This window comes from Mastigoproctus giganteus, chromosome 1 (genome assembly GCF_048544385.1).
Source record: "Mastigoproctus giganteus isolate SK-2022 chromosome 1, ASM4854438v1, whole genome shotgun sequence".
NCBI classification, from domain to species: domain Eukaryota; kingdom Metazoa; phylum Arthropoda; class Arachnida; order Uropygi; family Thelyphonidae; genus Mastigoproctus; species Mastigoproctus giganteus.
In genome coordinates this window covers 107,069,892-107,093,333 of record NC_143575.1, presented here as the reverse complement: position 1 = coordinate 107,093,333, position 23,442 = coordinate 107,069,892, and the positions used below count along the sequence as shown (strand labels likewise).

At 38.3% G+C, this 23,442-nt stretch overlaps 1 protein-coding gene across 1 annotated transcript in view; it reads left to right on the top strand.

The window, feature by feature from the left end:
* The first annotated feature begins 1,730 nt into the window (after positions 1-1,730).
* The window catches only part of MetRS-m (Methionyl-tRNA synthetase, mitochondrial), a 197,439-nt gene continuing 175,727 nt past the window's right edge, over positions 1,731-23,442 (top strand). The window contains exons 1-2 of the mRNA XM_090382639.1: positions 1,731-1,812; positions 22,502-22,673. Coding sequence (XP_090238765.1) covers positions 1,810-1,812; positions 22,502-22,673 — 175 coding nt within the window. The 5' untranslated portion in view covers positions 1,731-1,809. The remainder of the gene's footprint in view (positions 1,813-22,501; positions 22,674-23,442) is intronic.

Genomic DNA, 23,442 nt, shown 5'->3' with positions numbered 1-23,442 from the left:
GTGCGAAGTCCATATTCACCAGATGTGAGCCCCTGGGGTAAATGCAGATTTATGGATAAATATAAATATACTGATTATATATACAAAGGGTACTAGGAAAGTTTTGCAATACAGCTTTGTTTATTTAATTTTTTCAAAGTAATTTCCTCAACATTCAATACACCTCTCCATCCTCCGAAACCAATCTTTAAACCAGTTCTGCCAAGTTTCACTAGGGAGTAAAGCACACTCGTTATCCCAAGCCCGTAGAAGGTCCTCATCACTGGAAAACCGCCTCCCTTTCAGCTTCATTTTCACATGCAGGAACAGTGCAAAGTCGCAGGGAGCAAGGTCTGGACTGTAGGGAGGGTGCTCGATAAGTTTCAGTCCTGTCGTGGTCAAATATTCGGTGCAGGCTTTGGCGCGGTGAGCTCTAGCATTATCGTGATGGAGGTACCAGGTGTCCATTCTTAACTTTGGCCGCAGGTTCTTCATAGATCCAATGACTTTAGGCAGGCATTGTTCAGTATACCACTTAACTGTGACTGTCTTCTGCGTGTCCAAAACGACACGTTCCACAATTCCACTCGATTTGAAAAATACAGCTATCATTTTCTTCTTTACAGATCGGGATTTTCTGACAATTACGGGTGTGTCGTCATCATCAAAGACCCAAACTTTGTTTTGAGCCTTGGTCGGCAGATCGTAATAGTACAGCCAACTCTCGTCACCTGTCACGATGTTGTTCACATACCGAGATTGTCCCTTATCAAACTTTTTTAACATCTCCCGGCACCAAGTCACACGTCGTGTCATCTGCTCTTCAGTCAGTTGATGCGGCACCCAGAGAGAACAAAGTTTCTTCACGTGCAAATGATCTTGCAGAATCGAACGAATTGCTGGTGCATTTAGGCCCAAAGTATCCTCTATCTGTTGGTAGGTCACTCGCCTGTTTTCGTCAAGCATTTTCCTCACAGCAGTAACGTTTTCCTCCGTAACTGACGTTCGTGGCCTTCCCGGCCTCTCAGAATCCTCCAGAGTGAAATTTTCCCTTTGGAATTCTCTATACCACCTGAATATCGTTGTACGATGTGGACAATCATTATCTAGTGCAAGAGTCATTTCTTCTAAGCACCAGTCTATGTTCAAACCACGCACGAAATTATACCGCAAAACTGTCCTTATCTCATTTCGTAACCACGATGCCATCGCAAGCACTTTACACTCTCACTACTAATGAATAACTGAGCCCATCGACTTGGTGCGGCGGCTACTATGCACGTATGAACATGTCTCAACATGCAGCAACAAGCAGCTTCCTGTGATTCATTGTTGCGTCATATTGCAAAACTTTCCTAGTACCCTTTGTATATATAAATCGTATAATAAGAGAATATGAGAAAACAAAAGGAAATATTTATCATTTAACCTCTAAATATTGGGGGAGGGGAATGTAATAGTTAGTTCACAAAAGCCACATTACTGACAATAATCACGGTTTAACCGTATTCCTGTTAATCGTAATATGAAAATCACCCAGTAAAATTTGCAAAAAAAAAACCTATACAAATTACAGTATAATCAAACATGCCAGTATGTACTCTATTGTAATACTCTTTTATTCTTTGATAAATCGTAATATTTTTCGATTTCTGTGTCCAGATGGGGAAAGTGTGCATTGGACAGAGATAGGTTTGGATACTCAGTGATATAATTGTTCTGATGGTGCAATGTCTTAGGAAAAAGTTTTTAAATGGCACATTGCTTCGTTCTTGACATGCGAATACGACTACGTAGCATTTAATTCTATTTAATAATGGATATAAATACATGGTAAATTGAAATCATTGATAAACTGAAATATTTGCCTTTTTTTTTTTTTTTTTTTTTGTTTTTTCTCTGTTACTGTCGCAATACCGTGTTTAATAGCAATGTGCGACATGCCATCCATTGTCATGTTACTGTCGCTAGGTGTTCTGTTGTAGCCAGAATAAAAGTTTCAGTTGCCGAAATAAAAATAAATAAATAAAAATCAGTTTTAAATTTTATTGAAATAACAAAGTATCAATTATAAAATTTTCGATTTCTTTGTCCAGATGAGCGCAAAGTGTGCATTGCAGGAGTACTTTTTTTTTGGACAGGTGCTAGTCGGATGCCCGTAAGAGAAGCCCACTTTTTCACTTTGCTTCTTGGGAACTAAATCTATTCTAAATCTATCTTAGCTCGGTGCCACAGAGTAATATTATTAGTATTATTATCATTAAACGTGTGGTGCAAGGAAGCCTGAGACTTTTGCTGCACCAGCCAAAAAGAGAGAGAGAGAAGTAGAAGGGAATCAAGAAAGAGAAGAATGATGATATCCAGCTCAGGACCCTGGGTGTGCCAAGCCCATACTCACCAGAGTATGAGTGTATGTGAGCCCCTGGGGTTACAGTGGTGTTCAACCGGGTGCCACAACAACATTCTTGGGGTGCCGCGTAATTCGGGTTTAAGTTACTTAAAGTTATTATTATTTTGAAATTATATATTTATTTCATAATATAAAGGTTTTTTTTTTTTTGTCCTCGCCTTTTCCCATTATTATATGGGATCAGCCTTTTTTTTATTGTTTTGGCATGCAATTTTTTATAATATAAAGGGTACGGTACAATATCCATTGTACTGTATCTTTTTAATTTTGTGGTGATCTATAATTGATCTTTATTTAGTACCTCTATATAAAGAATAAAATTATTATATAGGTATATATTAAAAGGTCGAAAACCACTGTGTTAGGTATTTCTTTTGGCCTGGGGGGGGGGGTGCCGTGAAAAAATTACTGTGGGGCTCACATCTGGTGAGTATGGGCTTGGCAAACCCAGGGTCCTGAGCTGGATATCGTCATTCTTCTCTTTCTTGGTGATTCCTTTGTACTTCTCTCTCTCTCTTTCTCAGGGGATAACTTGGGAATTTTTTTTTTTTTTTTTGGCTGGTGCAGCATAAGCCTCAATGTTCCTTGTACCATATGGCTAATAATAATAATAAAGTAAGGGCGCAGTGAACCGAGAAAGGTTGGGAACCTCTGGAGTAATATCTTACTACTTTGTGCTATTCGCAGTCAGATGATATTGCCTTGCCAGAGCCGACCAAATGGGCTTGTCACCCTGAGCCAGCTTGGTTTGGTACCCACATCCCCATTTCATATATTTGAATCATTAAAAAATCTGAATTTTTTAAATTTTCTGTGTAAAAATAAAATATAAAATTTTGAACATAATTTTGTTTAATTCATTCAATTCATTTTACTAATATCTTAAAATAAAAATATAATTTATTTAAAATGTAATAAACAATTAGCATTAATTATTCATACTTTAAAATTTCAGTCTTAAGGATTAGTTTTTCCTGGGCTTAAAAACTGCAAATTTTTTTATTATTTCATCCAGGATACATGAAATAAAATGTTCTCTCGCAAATCCTTAAAAAGTCATTTTCAATTGATAAGGTAAGAGATAAGCTTTGATGAACCTCATAATTGAAAAGCTCTGTTCTGCAATTTCTTTTCTACTTGGATTTCTAGTACCACAAAACGATTTGCTGAAAATGCTATCAAATTGTTTGAACATGTGACAATTTTGAACACATGAAAAATTGCACAATTTGGGTGGAGAAAGATGAATGTCTTCAAAATGATTTCACAAACAATTTAGTATTAATAGTGAAAAGTGATGCAAAAAAGCAAGTGTATATGTCATCAATCAAAAAAAAAAAAAAACATACACACATTCCACATCACTTGTCTGAACCCTCCAATAATTTGCTTGGTTCTTTCTTATTCAGACTACCCACTTTTGTACCATCAGGTGAAAGCTGGTTCCAACAGTCATTTACCCTTTGGCTGAAAGTAAAATTATACAAATCTGTCCTGGAACTAATCCTCCTCCCCTGTCTCATGTGTTGTCTGAGAAATACAATGGAGGCCATCAGCATCTAACTTACTCAGTCCATTCAAAGCCTTGAACACCTCACTTAGATCTTGCAGATGCATAGTTTCCAGATGCTTCAATTGGCAGAACTGAAGCCATTTTTGGTTGAAGTACCCATTTTGTTCCCCAAACTAATCACATTGCCTTTCTCTGCACAACAGATCAACATACTTCCTAAAATGTGCTTCCATATATACAGTATCTGGAATGCTTTGTATATAGTACTCAAGATGTGGTTTAACCATTGCATTATAACAATGAGATAATCACCTCTTTTATCACGGCTGGAAAAATTCCCGTATATGATTGACAAAACCTTGTGAGCTATCCTAAGTTTGATTGATTTGGTAGTTGTTGGCGCATCGGCTTCTGTGGCCATATTGCACCTCCCAAGGTTTTTGCAGTACTTTGATCCAAGCCCGAGGCGGGACCTATCCTAAGCAGCCTTACTGCACTGCTCAGAAAACTGTGTCTGACTGCACAATTACCCCAGACCCTTTTTTGTTCTCCACCTACTTTATTTAGTTTATACAATTTCTCCTCCTTTTTAGTTATCACAGAATCATTTAGCCTAGCATTCAGTTGTAACGTGCTATACTTCTAGTATCCCATCCTAAAAACTTCTTAAAGCATGCATGCAGAATATTTATTCAGTTTGTCAGCAACATTGATGTCAATAATAATTATGCCTTATTGTTTAGTGAGCCAGTTTGGTAAATCCCTTATATTTCTAGGTTAACAAAGGATTTTTTGTTGCTTTTCTTTTCATGCTTAGCCAAAGAATTCTCATAATTTTGCTTATCTTGCCTATAACTCCCACCCTCCCATAATGACTTTAGTGCAAACTATTTACATTTACTATGTTTCTGTGTCCCATGCTAATTTATAATTATCCCATGCATTTTCCTCTCTGCACTAGTCTCATCAGTTCATTTGACATCTGTTTAAGTCTAAATCTTGAACAGTATCTCTTAGCTGGTATGAAAAGCTTAGTAGCTTCTATGATGATTACTTCTTTACATGCTTCCCATTTAGAATTTGCAGTTGGTAACATCATTAGTTGGTCCTACTGAAGGGGATTTAAAAACCATCTAAGACCATTCTAGTCAATAAAAAATTTAAAATGAAAGTCATTCAGGTATGTGCACCTATAAGTTATGAAGTGAGGCACTTTATGAAGAAATATAAACATTACCAGACAAATAAAAATGCAAATTCATTATTGTCAATAATATCATGCAAATTCAATATTAACGTGCTTTCTACAATAGCATGTTACAGAAGCAATGAGAAAAATAAATACTCTTGATCTGATTATCAGCAGTGATTCTTTTTGCATTAAGGTTCTCCAGATACAGGAATCAGTAGGTGGCAGTGATCATAATATTGATGTGGGATCTACTTGTAGGTACACATACCTGAATGACTTTCAATTTAAATTTTTTATTTTCTTAATTCTGTTAGAAATGCATTTTATGTCTTCAATTCTGCATTTGTCTGTTATATTAACTATGAATGGGACTCCATTATTTTTTCAGACAGTTTCTTTCCCAGTTGTGAGCAGTAGTGCTGGCAGAATAGTTCCATATGTCTCTGTACAGTGGCCTTCGCACAACCGAACTTAAAATGGGATCTCTGAGAAGCATTTAAACCATTTTATCACATTTGTGATTTCTGAATGTCTTACACATAGAAAGGTTAAAACGGTGAAACAATACACACAGTTCCAAATGCTACTTGGCATATAAAGTTTGTTTTAATTAATCAGTACCTTATGTTGTAATTTATATAATATTAACAAAGCATTTGTCTTATTCAGAACTCGAATTGAAAAATTTTACGAAACGGAACGCTCGTCAGGATAATATGTGCATAGGCGCACTTATTATCCTGACGAGCTCAAGACAATTAATTGTTATTTATAATGTAATTCCAATTACCGTTCAAGATCATAATGTCGACAAAGCTAAGATTCTACAAAGATTCCTCATTGTTTCTGTTTTTATTTCACGACGTTTTATTTTGCGTTACTTCATTCTTTTTTCACTCGCGATTCTGTTCAATTTAACGTTATTAAGGTTGACATATTGTTCTCATTCAATCGTATATAGCGTCTGTGTAGCCCTGGGACCACCTCCCAAGCGCATTTATTGCTGGCCGGATAGTGGGCGCCCATTTAGATCCCGTGGTGAATGGAAACCCGGGCACTGAACAAAAACTAACGCATCCTGATAAAGTTATTTCTTCTAGGGTCCCAACCCGGTCCCTATCTGAAAATTTTTACTTTCACCAGATAATGTCACTTCTGCTAAAAGATAGAAAACAGAAGTTATATCAGGTCTAATATCGCGTTATCTGATAATTCACTCCACTAGCGAGAAAACCTTTGGAAAAATGTTACCCTTCTTTATTTAGAAGGGTTTGGAAAGGTTGGCAGGCTCTCCTAAATCTGTCAAACGGCTTTGCTCAGGCAACATACTTGTACAGACAAGAAGTGACAAATATTCAAAACAGCTCCTCCAAGCTACATCTATGGGTGCAATGCTGATTACAGTTACCCCTCCACCCCAACAAGACACCGAACTCATTCGTAGTGTCATCGCCGAATGGGAATTCATGGAAGTATCTGAAGAGGAAATATGTTCTGAATTAAAACCACAGCTATGAAACGAATATCCATGCATAGGAATGGGAAACTTATTCCCACCAGAAACATCATCCTGACATTTAATTCACTAACTTCTCCTAATGTGGTCAAAGCTGGGTATATTAATTGTCCGATGCGTCCATATGTCCCAAATTCTCTAAGATGCTTCAAGTGCCAAAAATATGGCCTGCCGTGCAGTCCTTGCACGCCGATGTGCTATAAAGAACCACAAAACAACATCATGATCAGCTATAAAAACCCACTTGCATTAACTGCAAAGGAGAATGCCCAGCTTACTCAAGAGCATGCCAGAAGTGAAAAGAAGAAAAAGAAATTCAAGGACTTAAGCTAGAGCTGAATATCAGGAGGCAAGAAAACCGATGAAGCCTATATATAGAAACAAACCCACCTACGCCCAGAAGATAGCAGAGAGATATTCCATCAGGACTCAGATAGAAATGGCCATCCCTCCAAAAGACTTATTCATTCCCATCGCACGTTGCCTCTTAAGCTAATAAAAACTCGCACAGATCAACAAGCTTCCACAACCAGATTGGTATCTCCTAATGCTCCACCAGTAACAAGAGTAAATTTTTGAGAAAAGAATAAGAAACCTGAAGTATCCCCTAGTTCCCAAGAAAATATGGATGTTTGAGGAGAAGGAGATACCAGATGAATCAGATTTGGAACTATCTGTGGATGAGGAAATGGACACAGGATAGTGTACATTCTTTCCCAAAAGCGATAAATCCAAAACTTAGAAAAGTAAGCCCTCAGCACTTCGGAAGCCACCTGATGGAACCACCAAGCCAAAATAACGGCTAAATTCCTGCAGTGGAATTGTTGTGGATTCCGGCAAAGCATTAAAGACATCAAGGCCCTCCTGCAAAAGCACGAGCCAGTTTGCTTTTGCTTGCAGAAGACATATTTGAAGGCAAATAAAAATCCTTCCTTTAATACTCTTAATACTACTGTCATATGTAGGGACAGAACTGGGGATGGATTTGCCCATGGAGGAGTTGCCATCCTTTTAGGCAAACAGACCCACTTCCAACCTGTGCAGCTTTCTACTAACTTAGAAGCGGTGACAGTTCGACTTATGGTTGGGTTTTATTAACAGTCTGTTCTACTTACTTGCTACCTGGGGCCGACATCTCCCTGACAGACATTGGTGATGTCATTGTGCAACTGCCAATCCCTTGGTGATTTCAAAGAACAACACCATGGAGTAGTGCCGATGTTAATGGAAGGGAACGTGTCGTAGTGCATATGCTCACTGACGATGACTAAAGTCATCGGCAGAATCAGATATTACTCAGGACGCATCTTCAGTCTATGATGCGATTTCAAAAATGCGTAAAGATATGAGGAGCTTTGTTTTGGGAGAGACCAATAAAGTAACTAAAAAGGCAGGAGATGCTATTAGGGACAAATGGTCCAAACTTAAGTAACAACAGTCTTCCTGATAGAAAATGAAATACTGAAGGCCACTAATCATAAAATAAATATGCGAGCTAATCTTCTAGACAAAATAATACAAACCTTTTCCACAAGGACTCCAAATAAAACAGATTATGGGCAAGAACCAGAAGTTCAGGCCCCCTGCTGAGAGGAAAGAGCAAAATGAGGACCTCCTGTTACAGGGATCCCCTTCTGTTAGATCTTATGCTGATGTAGCCCGAAATAGACCCACACTGAAGGAACAAATAGCTAAACCTAGTGAGAATGTAATGGTACTTAGAGCGGTAGGAACAGAAATTTTAAAACCAGCGCTGATGTAAAAACCTTGGTAACCAATACTTTGAAGACAGAATTTAAAACAGTCAAAATAAAATCAATCAAATTAGCACGCAACAAAAGTGTAATTTTGGAAACGGCCTTAATTAGTATCTCAACATCTGATTCTTTGTCCTGTGCAGGAGTCTCTACGGGAGTTCCTAAAAAAAGTAACCCTTCCATAATTATCTACGACGTACCCAAGGATCTAAGTAAGGAGGACATAATAAAAGAACTGTATAATAAAAATCTAGCTGATTATGACTTTACAATGGAAGAGATTAAGAAAGAAACCTTGTTCAGATTCACAACTAAGTCAAGGTCCTTGTCATTGGTACACTGGGTAATCAGTTTCTTCCCAAACATTTACAGGTGTATTTCGTCAATAGACAGAATATTTCTTGCTTGTAGCTCACATAGGCATAGGCCATTTACAATAGTTACTAAGTGCTTTTTGTGCTTGGGATATGGGCACACAACACAATACTGTACCCATAACCCCGGGGACTCACATCTGGTGAGTATGGGCTTGGCACACCCAGGGTCCTGAGCTGGATATCATCATTCTTCTCTTTCTTGGTGATTCCCTTTTACTTTTGACACTCTCTCTCTCTCTCTCTCTCTCTCTCTCTCTCTCTCTCTCTCTCTCTCTCTCAGGGTAACTCTGGAGCTTTTTTTTTTCCTGGTGCAGCATAAGCCTCAGGCTTCCTTGCATCATATGGCTAATAATAATAATAATAATAATAATAATAATAATAATAGTGTTTTCACTTTTGAACTCAGTATTTCTTTTTGTGCTTTCTCATGTTCTATATCTGGAGTTTCCAACTATTTTTGGCTGGTGGTGAAAACATAAAATTCTGAAGGTTATGGGTAGGGTTGCCATACATCCCGTATATACGGGAATGTTACCGTATTAAGGTCCTGTGTCCTGTATGTCATGCAAATTGTCCTATTTATTAAAAGGCAATCAAATGTAAGATAATTAGCGTAAAAGTAATTGATCATGTGAACGCTCATTTGCATGGCGTAAATACTGTTGGAGCTATTCTTCAGGTTTTTTGTAATTTTAACTTAACAAACTTGTAAAATTCTGCACAGCTTAAAAATGAGAAAGCCCTCCTCAAAAATGTGAAATGCTCAGAGAAGTATGATTGATAAGACAAAAAATAAAATAAAACTGGTACTTTAATTGGTTTAGAATTTATTTTCTTGTTACAATTACAGTTCAGTTTTAGTATACTTTCTTTTGTGTCATTAAGGATATTGTGAAGCAAGAATCTTGGCTTTCGTTTCAACCAACTATCCCTCCCCCTGAGTCCCAAGGACACCACATGTATTGGGTTGGCAAACTTATGGCAACCCTAATTATGGGTCACACGTTCTTCTGAACAGTGGATTGCAGACTTTAAAAATAGTTCATTAACACTAATTACACTATCTAACAAATAAATGTTGCTGTCCATATATAATCATTTCATTTATGCTGTTTGTTTGTTGTTTGGTTTTTAGGAGCATTAGCAACTAAGGCCATATTGCTCCGGGGAACTGCGGTGGTCATTCTCTGACCTTTCTGCATCCTCCATATTTGGTGGTCACAGGCTCGAACCCTGGTCTAATCAAGAAGCGTGTGCTATGCACTGCTGCTCCTGCCCACCTGGCTATGGAGGCGCTTTCATTTATGCATTTGTGTGCTGAATCCAGTGGTTGTTAGCTGTTGTTATTTGGTTTTTAGGAGCATTAGCAACTAAGGCCATATTGCTCCGGGATATGCAGTGGTCATTCCCTGACCTTTCTGCATCCTCCGTATTTGGTGGTGACAGGCTCGAATCCCGGTCTAATCAAGAAGCGTGTGCTACGCACTGCTGCTCCTTCCCACCTGGCTACGGAGGCGCCACGAAGCCAGTGGTGACATTGATTTTTTTTTTTTCCCTCTAATGATAATATTTTGGTGGCACTTTGAAGGTTTTATGTTTTTGTAATGTTTATGTGGCTTTATATAAAGTGCATACCAGTACTGTGACATACCTAAGATCCTGCAGTATTTATATAATGACTTTTTTTTTTTTCCCTAGTTAGCTATGGCTACCAAGTGAAGGCACAAGTTATTTCTAGACTCATTGTGCTGTTTATTAATATTATGTAGATCTAAAGCAGGTGGAGCATTATATTACTGATGGTACTATGCTTTGCATATAAAGCCTATTTTGGAGTGTCTATGGGTTTTCAAGTCTTTTTGTGGGTATAATTTTGCTGTGGTAGTTATGATCACCCAGGGCCATGCAGTAAAGTGGGAGGGGTGGTCACAGGGTTGCAGTATACCTGTTCCCCTGACATTGTGGACTGCTGTGAGCCATGATTTACAGGGTTGTTAAAATTAAAGTATCCCTATGTAGAGGGCTCTGGAGCCAGTTCTGAGTCTCTTACTGAAGAGAAATTTGGACAACAGGTACAATAAAGAATGCACTCACCATTTATTTGAAAAAAAAAAATAGTTACAAAATTTGTCAATGTGTGGCGCTGTGGCAATACAAATCACTTGAACAGCGCTACAATTGTCCAATGTGTCCTCCAACAACAGTTTCCATTTGAAGAACAGCATTTTCTACAGCAGAATGTAACATGTCAACTGGAATAGCCAGGACATGACGTCTAATGCTATCCGTCAGTTCTTCCAGAGTTTGACCTCCTTCCTGATACACCTGGTTCTTCAAAAAACTCCACAATCAGAAGTCGCATAGGGTGAAGTCGCATAGGGTGAGGTCCGGATGGCCAAGATGTCTGGAAACAATGGTTGATGACCCGTTCGTCTATAAAGTGTTGCCTTAGCAACCTTTGGACACAACGGTGGATGTGGGGTGGCATACCATCTTGCATGAATATGGTATCCTGGAGGCACCACATTGCAGCTCTGGTATTGCGAAATTTGCCAACATTTCATAATATTGCTGTCCAGTGATGGAACAGGTGCGGGCTCCAGTCGGTGTTATCTGTTCAAAAAAATATGGCCCAATAATGAACGTGGCCATAAATCCATACCACAATGTCACTTTTGGAGAATGCAATGGGTCCTCGGATAACTTGAGGGTTTTCTGTTGCCCAAATGTGACAGTTGTGCCTATTCGCTTGTCCATTTAAGCAGATGTGGGCTTCATCACTCCAAAGGATGTTCCATGGCCAAGTGATATCCACTGTCATTCGTGCCAGAAACTGAAGTGAGTATGTGAAACGAATATCTGCATCACCTTGCTTTAGCTGCTGTGGCATGTGCATCTTGTAAGATAGTACTGCAACACCTGATGCATTACTAGCCTTAGAGTGGAATACGGCATGTCCACTTCACGATAAACAGCTGGCACACTTGCACTACCACATGGAGATTGACTTGATAAATCCACGACAGCCATAGCCACATCTTCAACCCGAGAGGAGTCCACTCGTTTTCGACCTCTACTTGGTTGAACACCAAGATGTCCTGTCACTTCAAATTTCGCAGTCATTTTGGGGACAGCACAAACAGTCATAGGTCCACGCCTTATGCATTTCTGATGCCAGAATTCTCTGATAGCCACAGCTGCATTGTTGCTGTTCTGATAGTACAGCTTCACTAATAGTGCATTTTCTTGCAATGTTGTTGGCATTGCTGCTGTAGTGCAGGCAAACATCTACTGTACGATTTTAAAGAGACTGCTTTGCTTTGCTTTTACACAGTACAGTAGAGCTGAGTAGTGCGCTGTGGCAATAACTTACGATTATGCAAATAACTTATGCTATTTGCATAATTGTAACTAAGATAGTTACACACCATACAGTGACAAATTTTGTAACATTTTTTTTTTTTCCAATAAATGGTGAGCGCATTCTTTATTGTATCTGTTGTCCAAATTTCTATTCAGTATGAGCCTTAGAACTTGCTCCAGAGCCCTCTACATAGGGATATTTTAATTTTAACAACCCTGTAGTTGCAGTGGAAAAAAAATCCTTGTTGAAAATTCTAAGATATGAGAAAATGCATTTTGCAGAATGCTATTTTCTTATACAGCAATAGGGACTGTGAGTTTCAGGACCCTGAAAACATCTAAAGGAGCACAAACTGATTATTTTAGGTTTCCTTTTGAGCAGTCGACCCTCTGTAGGTAGAAAATCCACACACATATTGGAATTTGTAGTATGATAATTACTGCGTCCATGCAGACGGCATAGAATTCGAAAGAAAATTCTACTGAGTAAATAAGATGCAGCTTTCCAGCATTTTATACGAGTATACATTTTTTTTAGTATACTGTAACATACTTTTTTCAATTGAAAAACTAAAATTATAAAAATAAAAAATTATTTCTATAACAAAATGCGCCCATAATAATTTGCATAAAATACTATATGTTTTGTACGCATTAGCATTAGTAGAGGCATATGATGCAGGAAAGCAAGCTTATACAGCATCAGCCAAAAAAAAAAAAAAAAACCCTTCCTATTTCATCCATACATTCACTCCAAATGTTTGCCTAGTTCTGCCTTGAATTCGTTTAAGCTGTCAACTTCCACAATAACAGATGGAAGTTTGTTCTAGCAACCAACCACCCACTGGCAAAAGGCAAATTTCCGCACATCTTTTCTACACTGACTCTGCTGAATTTGAGTTTATGTCCCCTCAGGCAATTTATCTGGACAAGATGAAGAATCCCATCAGCATTGAGCTTGATTGAATCATTCAAGCACCTCAGTCAGATCCTCTCACAGGTGCCTAGTCTCCAGACACAGCAATTTGCAAAACTTAAGCTTTTCTTCGTAAGAGCAACCCCTTTGTTCCATTCATCAATCTCATTGCCCTTCTCCAGCAGCCCTACACCCTTCCTAAAATGATGCCTCCAGACTTGTATACAGTACTTAAGGTGTGGCCTGATCCTTGCTTTATGTAAGGGGGATAATCACCTCCTTATTTTGTCTACAGAAAGGATACAGAGGACAGGAAAGGAGGGGTTATGCTGTTATTTAAGAAACACATAAAATCTAAGGAAGTGCATTCAATTGATGTTGGTCACATAAGAGTCTGTTTGGTGTGAGCTAAGCACTGGAAAAAGGAGAGTAGGTGTGTGTTATAGACATAATGAATCTGATGAGTATAATGATCAATTGTGCAGAGAAATAGAGTGGGCCAGTAAATCAGAGTGTCTTATAATGGGGGATTTTAATTTCCCAGAGATTGACTGGAATTTGTGGGTTGGTCACTTACACACTAGCAAGGCTTTTGTGGATTTATTGATTGGTTGTTTTCTATAGCAGCATGTTCGGGTGACACCTAGAGGGAGTAATACTCTTGATCTGATTATCTGTATTTTATCAATTTGCAGATAAAGATTATCAATCTGCAGATAAAGGAACCACTAGGTGGCAGTGATCATAGTGTGCTGAAGTGGGATTTACTAAAGCAATAACTACCATCAGGGGTAAAGGTGACTACGGTGGTCTGAGACAGCATTTAAATTCTGTACGGTGGGACCAACTGATGATGTTACCAACAGCAAATTCAAAATGGGAAGCATTCAAAGAAATAATCTTATAAGCTACTAGGCTTTACATACCAACTAAGAAATAGTTCAAGATTTAGGCCTAAATGGATGTCAGATGAACTAATTAGACATGTGACAGAGAAGAAAAATTCATGGGATACATATAAATTAACAAGTGACACAGAAGCCTATGATAGATATAAGCTGATCTGTAACCAAGTCACAAAGCAGGTTAGGCAGGGAAAGGCAGATTACGAGAAATCTTTGGCGAAGGATGCAAAGAAAAACAGAAAAGAGTTCTTTACTTATGTAAACTCTAGAAGGAAGGGGAAGAATCAGATTGGTCCACTTGATATCGATATCGATGGTTCAACTGTTGATGATCCTGCTCAGGTAGCTAAAAAAATTCATGAATATTTTGCATCTACATTCACACATGAGGAGTTATTCATGGAGGGGAATGCAGGAGGTGAATTAAACTCTGGTAGTGAGCTAGATGATTTTGTAATAACTGGGAGGAAAGTGGAGGAGAAATTGTTGAAGATAAACTTAAGAAAGGCACCAGGGATGGATGGAATCTATTCAGTTATATTAAATGAGGCAGCAAAGGAAGTAAGCAAACCCTTAGCCATAATAATGAGAGCTTAGTTGGACTCAGGGGAGGTACCCATGAACTGGATATAGCAAATGTGACCCCAATCCACAAAGGAGGATCAAAGGGAGACTCAGGTAATTACAGACCTGTTAGTTTAACTTCTGTTCCAGGGAAATAAATGGAGGCACTGGTTAAAGAAGCATTGCAGGATAATCTAGACAAGACTTCAGTTATAGCTCGGACACAGCATGAGTTTGTTAAGGGGAAGTCTTATCTGACCAATTTGATTGGATACTATAATGCAGTCACAAAGGAAATGGATGCAAAGAATAATTTTGATATCATATATTTGGAACTTAGAAAGGCTTTTGATTCTGTTGCACATGGAAGACTGCTACACAAACTGGAGCAGTGTGACATTGGAGGCAAATTGCTGCTATGGATAAAGGGATGGTTGAGTGGGAGAAGACAGAGAGCGGTAATCAATGGACACTGCTCTTCGTGGACGAATGTTATTAGTGGAGTTCCCCAGGGTTCAGTGTTGGGTCCATTGTTGTTTTCTGTATTCATTAATGATACTGATGATGGTATATCAGGCTTAATGTCCAAGTTTGCAGATGATGCGAAGGTCAGCAGGGTTGTTAATGACACTAATGACAGTATGGTGCTGCAACAGGACCTAGAAAATTTGAGCAGATGGGCTGAGAGCTGGCAACTGAATTTAACATTGAAAAATGTAAAGTACTACATATGGGAAGCAGTAACCTCACAGTAATATATCAACTATTTGGTGCTACACTGACAGTGTGTAGAGTGAAAAGGACCTGGGGTTAATTATGCAGGCAGATTTGAAGTTTTCTGAGCAGTGCAGAAAGTCTGCAAGAGTAGCTCATAGTGTTTTGTCAATGATATACAGGAATTTGTCTAGCGGGGATAAGGAGGTGATTATCCCCTTGTATAGGGCAGTGGTCAGGCCATACCTTCAGTACTGTATACAGGTCTGGAGGCCTCATTTTAAGAAGGATGTAGAGCTGTTTGAATGAGTACAGAGAAGGGCAACACGATTAATGATTGGAACAAAGCGTTGCTCTTACGAAGAAAGGCTTAAGTTTTGCAAATTACAGTGTCTGGAGACTAGGCACCTGCGAGGTGATCTGATTGAGGTGTATAAATCCTTGAATGGTTTGAGCATGCTCAATGCTGATGGGATTCTTCCTCTTGCTCAGAATAATCGCCTGAGAGGGCATAAATTGAAATCGAGGAAAGTTAGTTGTAGGATAGATGTGCGGAAGTTTGCCTTTAACCAGTGGGTGGTTGATTGCTGGAACAAACTTCCATCTGTCATTGTAGAAGTTGATAGCTTAAACAGATTCAAGGCAGAACTAGACAAACATTTGGAGCGAGTGGATGGGTGAAATGAGAAAGGTGTGTGTGTGTGTGTTTTTTTTTTTTTTTTTTTGGCTGATGCTATGTAAGCTTGCTTTCTTACCTCATGTGCCCTTGCAAATGATAATGCTAATCCCTGCAAAGAAATTTCCTGTATATCATTGATAAGAAACCAAGAGTTACTCTTGCAGACTGTCCATACTGCTCACAAAACTTCATATCTGACTGCACAATTACCCCCAGGTCTTTTTTATTCTCCACTACCTTGATTGTAGTACCACACAGTTGATATGTTACTCCGGGGTTACTGCTTCCCATATGCAGTACTTCATATTTGTCAATGTTAAACTTCAGTTGCCTCTTCTCAGCCCATCTGCTCAATTTTTCCAGATCCTGTTGCAGTAGCGTACTGTCATTAACAACCCTTCCAACCTTTGTAATATCTGCAAACTTGGACTTTAAACCTGATATACAGCTGACCGGGCTGGCCGGGTGGGTAAAGTGCCTGCTTGGCAACCCAAAGGTCGTGGGTTTGAATCCCGCCTCGGGCTTTGATCAAAGTACTGCAAAAACCTTGTGAGGTGTATTATGGCCACAGAAGCCGATGCGCCAACAACTACAAAAAAAAAGAAACAAACCCTAATATACCTTCATCACTATCATTAATAAATACAGAAAACAAGGGCACAACACCGAATCCTGGAAGGATTCCACTAATAACATTAGTCCATGAAGAGTAGTGTCTATTGATTACCACTCTGTCTTCTCCCACTCAACCATACCTTTATCCATAGCAGCAATTTGACCTTAATGCCATACTTTTACAATTTGTACAGTAGTCTTCAACACGCAAAAGTATCAAAAGCTTTCCTAAAATCCAAATATATAATATCAAAATTATTTTTTGGATCCAGTTCCTTTGCGACTGCATCTTAGTATCCAATCAAATTGGTCAGACAAGACTTCCCCTTAACAAACCCATATGCTGTCTCTGAACTATAACTGCAGTCTTTTCTAGATGGTCCTGCAATATTTTCTTAACCAGTGAGTACATTAATTTCACCGAAACAGAAGTTAAACTAACAGGTCTGTAATTACTCGTGTCACCCTTTGATCTCCCTTTGTCAATAGGGGATGCATTTTCCCATTTTCCGTCCATGAGGACCTCCCCCTGAGCCCAAGGAAGCTCTTATAATTATGGTTAAGAGTTTGCTTACTTCCTTTGTCGCCTTCTTTAATAAAACTATCCAGTTTTATTAAAGGAGGCGACACATCCACCCCAGATGTTGTTTAATTTCAACAATTTTTCTTCCACTTTCCTCACAGTTATAACAAAATCATTTAGCTTCTTGCCAGTGTTTGATAAACTTCTGAATATCTCCTTATATGAGAATGTAGATGCGAAGTACTCATTCAGTTTGTCAGCTACCTTAGCAGGATCGTCAACAGTTGAATCATCGATATCAAGTGGACCAATCTGATTCATCCCCTTCCTTCTAGAGTTTACATAAGTAAAGAACTCTTTGCTGTTTTTCTTTGCATCTTCTTTACATAAGTAACAAACATTTTGCTGTTTTTCTTTGTATCTTTTGGCAAGGATTTCTTGTAATCTTCCCCGTCTAACCTCTTTTGTAACTTGATTACAAACCAGCTTATATCTACCCTAGGCTTCTGTGTCACTTATTAGTTTATATGAATTCCATGCATTTTTCTTCTCTGCCATGAGCCTCAATAGTTCATAATTTATTTAGGTCTAAATCTTGAATAGTATTTCTTAATTGGTATGATAAGCCTAGTAGCATCCAAGATTAATTCCTTGAATGCTTCCTATTTAGAATTCACTGTTTTTAACATCATCAATTGATCCTACTGTATAGAATTTAAAAACTGCCTGAGATCACTGTAGTCACCTTTATAGAAACAAAAACCCTTCCCTTTCCCTCGATGGTAGTTATATCTTTAAGTAAATCCCACATCAGTAGACTGTGATCACTGTCGCCTAGTTGTTCCTTTATCTGCAAATTTCAAATGCATGAATCATCACTGCTGATAATCAGATCAAGAGTATTACTCCCTCTGTTGCCCCTTGAACTGTAGAAAACAGTTCAATAAATCCACAAAAGCCTTGCTAGCGTGCAAGTGACCATCCCACAAGTTCTAGTCAATATCTGGAAAGTTAAAATCCCCTATTACAAGACATTCTGATTTACTGGCCCACTCTGTTTCTCTGCACAATTGTTCTTTGTAATTATCAGAGTCATTAGGCCTATAACATACTCCTACTCTTCTTTTCCCTTTTCCAGTGTTTACACCAAACTGACTCAACATGGCACTGTCCACCCATGTCAACTGGATGCACTTCCTTAAATTTTATGTGTTTCTTAACTTATAGCATAACCTCTCCTCCTCCTTTCGTATCCTATGTATTCTTTCTGTACACATTGTTCTCCTCAAATTCCATTTCTGCACTGCTTATATCTGTGTAACATCATGTCTCTGATATCGCAACAATATCTGCTTTGATGCTTTGATCAGCACTTCAAATTCATCAAATTTATTTATTATACACCATTTGTGTAAATGCACCTATTCCTACTCTTAGTTACCGTAACACAGCCCATGTATTTACTTGTTCCATGATGACTCCCAGCAGGTCTTGAAATCCCCAGCAACTTGCTCTTTAGCCTGCTGCTCATTACATTAGAAGCAGCACAAGAATCGCTTTTGTGTCTGCCTGCGGCTACTGTGAATCCCCCCAAGCTAGCAGTTTTTCAATCCTAACACTGCCTTGATAGCATCAGCAAATATTCTTGCATCCTTTCTATTTAAGTGTATCCCATCCCTGTAGAAGCAGTCTCTCCTGTTAGCAAGCACAGACCATGCTGGAAAAAATTCTACCCCATGAGCCTTGCACCGTGTCTCCAGGGCCAAATTGATTGACAAGGCTGTCATCATATACTCTCTCCTATTGTGTTTGGGCAGAATTGCAGACACTTTCAAATTCAATCCTAGCTCACGACTTTTTTTTTCAACATTGATCTGTACTTGTAAATTAAATCTGCAGATCTCTTACTCTTAAGGTCATTAGTGCCGTGTGCAATGATATCATCTTTTGTGCCTTTAAAAGATGATAGCTGCTCTACAATGTCATCAACTTTTGCCCCCACAGACATACTTAATCCTGTTCCACCTATCTATTTTGCATTTTATTCATTTATTAAAGAGTAAACTGTCCCATGTAGTTTGTGGTGTCTGAGGTCTCCCTCAGCTATATTTGTTGTTATGATGAGAAGCAGTATATTTTCAAGACAAGAGTTAGTGTGGGGGTGTGTTGTTATATTGTTTATCTGCCTACTTAGCCTAGAGGCCTATGAAGAACGACCAACCTCTAGTTACTATCCGTGGCACAGGAGCTGGTCCAGGACAGAAACTAATGGTCAGTTGAATTGTTACATACATCCCTATGTCAGATGTAGTCTGTTTTTTTTTTGGTATGGTTTTTTTTATTGGCTATGTCAGCTGGGTCCAGCCGAGCTTAGCATTTTTAAAGAGATGTGCTACTCTTCTCCCTCTGCTATTCTCAACTGGGCATGGGACCATCTAGGGCAGAGTTGTGTAATTGTATTGTGCCAGTAATATTTTGGGCAACCTTGAGTATGATGAATTCAAAGTGCTAGTCAAGTCATCAAATGCATGCATTGTAGGGTTATCACAGACATGGTGTCACTTAAATATAAGGGATGCAGAAATTTGAATATATGGGAGAACAATGTATACAGACAGGACACCAAGGGGGGGGGGGATTATTGTCTTAGTTAAAAAGGTATGTTAAAGAAAAAATGAGAGTAGGATGCGTGTTATAGGCCTAATGACTCTGAGTACAACAAACTCCTGTTCAGCAAAATAGAATGGACCAGTAAATCAAAATGTCTTATAATGGATATTTTAACTTTCCAGATATTGACTGAAATGTGTGGATTGGTTACTCACACACTAGCAAGAATTTTATGGATTTATTGTATGCCTGTTTTCTACAGCAGCCTTTTAGGAGGCAACAAAAGGAAGTAATACTCGTGATCTGACACTCAGCAGTGATTCTTTGTGTGTTAAGAATCCTCAGATAAAAGAACTAGGTGGCAGTGATCACAGTGTATTAATGTTGGATTAACTTAAAGATGTAATTGCCATCAAGGGTAAAGTGAAGGGTTTTTGCTTTCATAAATTTAGGAAGCTACAGTTTTCCCAGACAGTTTTTAAATTCTATACAGTAGAACCAACTAATGATGTTATCTATAGCAAATTCTGGGAAACATTCAGGGAAATAATCATAGAAGCTACTAGGCTTTCTTACCAGCTAAGAAATACTGTTCACGGCTTCAACCTAAATGTTAGTTGAACTAATGAGACACATGGCAAAGAAACAAAATGCATGGAATGAATATAAATTATCAGGTGATACAGAAGTCTGTGGTATTTATAAATTAGTCTACAATTAAAAGACAAAGGAGGTTAGGCAAGTCAAGGCAGATTACAAGAAGTCTCTGTCAAATAATGCCAAGAAAAGTAGCAAAGACTTCTTTACTTATATTAACAGTAGAAGGAAGGGGTTTATCAAACTCTAACAGGGAGCTGAATGATTTGTGATAACTGAGAAGAAAGTGGAAGAGAAATTGTTAAAGTTAAACATAAAAAAGGCACCTGGGATAGATGTGATCTACCCAATTATACTAAGGGAGGCAGCAAGTAAACTCTTAGCCATAATTATGAAAGCATCTTTGAATTCGGGGGGGGGGGGGGTCTGTGGGCTGGAGATGTACAAATGTATCCCAATTCACAAAGGGAGGTCAAGGGGTGACATTGAGTAATTTCAGACCTGTTAAAGTAACTTCTGTTCTAGGGAAAATAACGAAGTCACTGGTTAAAGAAGTAAAGCAGGACTGTCTAGACAGGAGGGCAGTTATACTTCAATCATATCATGGGTTTTCTCAAGGGGAGATCTTTGACCAATTTGATTGGATACTATGATGCAGTGAGAAAGGAACAGGATGTAAAAAATAATTTTTATATTATATACTTGGATTTAATTGAGGCTTTTGATAGTGTTGCACATTAACCCCAGGGGCTCACATCTAGTGAGTATGGGCCTGGCATACCCAGGTTCCTGAGCTGGATATTATCATTCTTCTCTTTCTTGGTGATTCCTTTCTATTTCTCTCTCTCAGGGTAACTCGGGATTTTTTTTTTTTTTTTGGCAGGTGCAGCATAAGCCTCAGGCTTCCTTGCACCATATGGCTAATAATAATAATAATAATAATAAAAGACTACTGTACAAATTGGACTAGTGCAGCACTAAGAGAAATTTACTGCTATGGATAAAGGTAAGGTTGAGTGGAAGAAGACAGTGTATTATCAGTGGATACTGCTCTTTTTGGACTAATGTTATTAGTGGAATCCCACAAGGCTTTAGTGCTTGGCCCATTATTATTTTCTGTATTTATTAATGATATCGATAAAGGGTATATCAGGCTTAACATCTTTTGTAGATGATACAAAGGTTGGTAGGGTGCTTAATTTCAGTAATGATGGTGTGCTGCTGTAACAAGGTCTAGGAAAGTTAGATAGAATGGCTGAGAAGTGGCAGCTGAAGTTTAACATTGGCAAATGGAAAGTACTGCATATGGGTAGCGGTAACTGCAGAGCAACGTACCAACTATGTAGTACTACGCCAGGGTAGTAGAAAATGAAAAAGACTTTGGGATAATCTTGCAGTTAGATAAGTTCTCTGAGCAGTGCAAACAAGCTGCCAGGACAGCTTATAGGGTTTTGTCAATGATATACAACTATTTTGCTAGCATGGTAAGGAGCTGATTATCCTCTTGTCTAAGGCAGTGATCATCCCACATTTTGAGTACTGCATGCAGGTCAGGAGGCCTCATTTTAGGAAGGATGTAGAGCTCCTTGAATGGGTACAGAAAAGGGCAACAAGATTGGTGAGCTTTCTTACAAAGAAAGGCTTCAGTTCTGCAAACTTGCAGTGTCTGGAGACTAGGCACCTGCAAGGTGATCTGATTGAGGTATATAAGGCATTGAATAGTTTGAGCAGACTATGTGCTGATGGGATTTCTTCTTTGCTCAAATTGTGCATGTGAAGCCATAAATTCAAATTGAGGAACGCTGGTTGCAGTATAGATGTGCAGAAGTCTGTCTTCAGCTAATAGGTGGTTGATTGTTGGAAAAAGCTACATGTTGTGGAAGTGGATAGTTTGAATAAATTCAAGGAAGAACTAGAGAAACTATTGGAGGGGATGGATAGATGAAATGGTAATTTTTTTTTTTGGTTTATGCTTGGTTTTTTTTTTTTTTTTTTTTTTGACTTTTGGCTTATGACGCAAAAAAGCAAGCTGTTTAAGCTTGCTTTTTTGCATTATTTGCCACTATTAATAGTAATACTATAAATTACAAATACAAACTTAGCTATTATTTGAAAGTTAAAAATAAATGTAGCTAAATATCATATAGTGTCTGTGCTAAATGTCAATGTCTTTACAATTGAATAGTTATCTTCTTTTTATACTTTATTATAATGGTATAACTTGTATTACATATTTTCATTTCAGTATTTTATTATTAGTTTCTTTTGTAGTGGAATATGATCCAATCAAAAATGTCTGTTGTGATGTTGAAGGGATGTATACATCTTAATTTATTTCCCAAGAATCATTCATTGTACTGGACAAGACCATTTTCTTTGACTTTTTATAAAGGAAAAAGAAACAGTTTTTTTGTAACAACACCAGTATTTTATGTGAATGCAGGTGAGTATTAAACATTCCTTTTTTTCCTATACCAAAACAAATTATTGATTAAAGGCCCGAGGAATTTTCTTCTCCACTGATTTTGCTAAGGCTGGGCATGCACTGATAACTAGGTTGTTGCTTGCTGTTATAATTAAGTTGCTGACATGACATAATGAACATGTAAGCACTCGAATGGAATACAGGAACTCCCCGACTTACATAAGGGTTACATTCCCCGGAACGCTACGTAAGTTGGAATTTCCTCCATGTTTGTGCAGCACCCACAACTGTGCTCGCTGAATTGATTGAATCAAAAAAGAAATGTTCGATGAACATGTAAATAGAATTATTTATTGTATTTATTCAATTTTTTATCTCATGCGCAGGAAAAATTACAAAAGCGTGCAATTTAAAAAATTTCAAAGTTATAAAATTACAAAAAAAGAGGAGACAGGCGTAATGTCAGTAAGTTTTACCTCTCGAGCACCGTTGCCATAATCAACCTCTTCAGCTAATAAGTACGCAGCTCAACCTTACGAAAGAACATATTAATGGATGCCTGGATGGTGGCTTTTTCCTTTTCATCGTAGATTTCTTTCTAGCAAGCAAGCGTATCATTCACTCCTCTAACTTTTCAGAATTGTTCGTTGTCAGGATCCATCTTCTCAAACCTCACCATTGCCGATGCAATTTCACGAAATGCCATTGCCATCTCTCTGGTGATGAAGCGTATCGGCTCCTCATTTGGTTCATCTTGAGGTTTGTCAGCATTTTCTTCTTTCGCTAT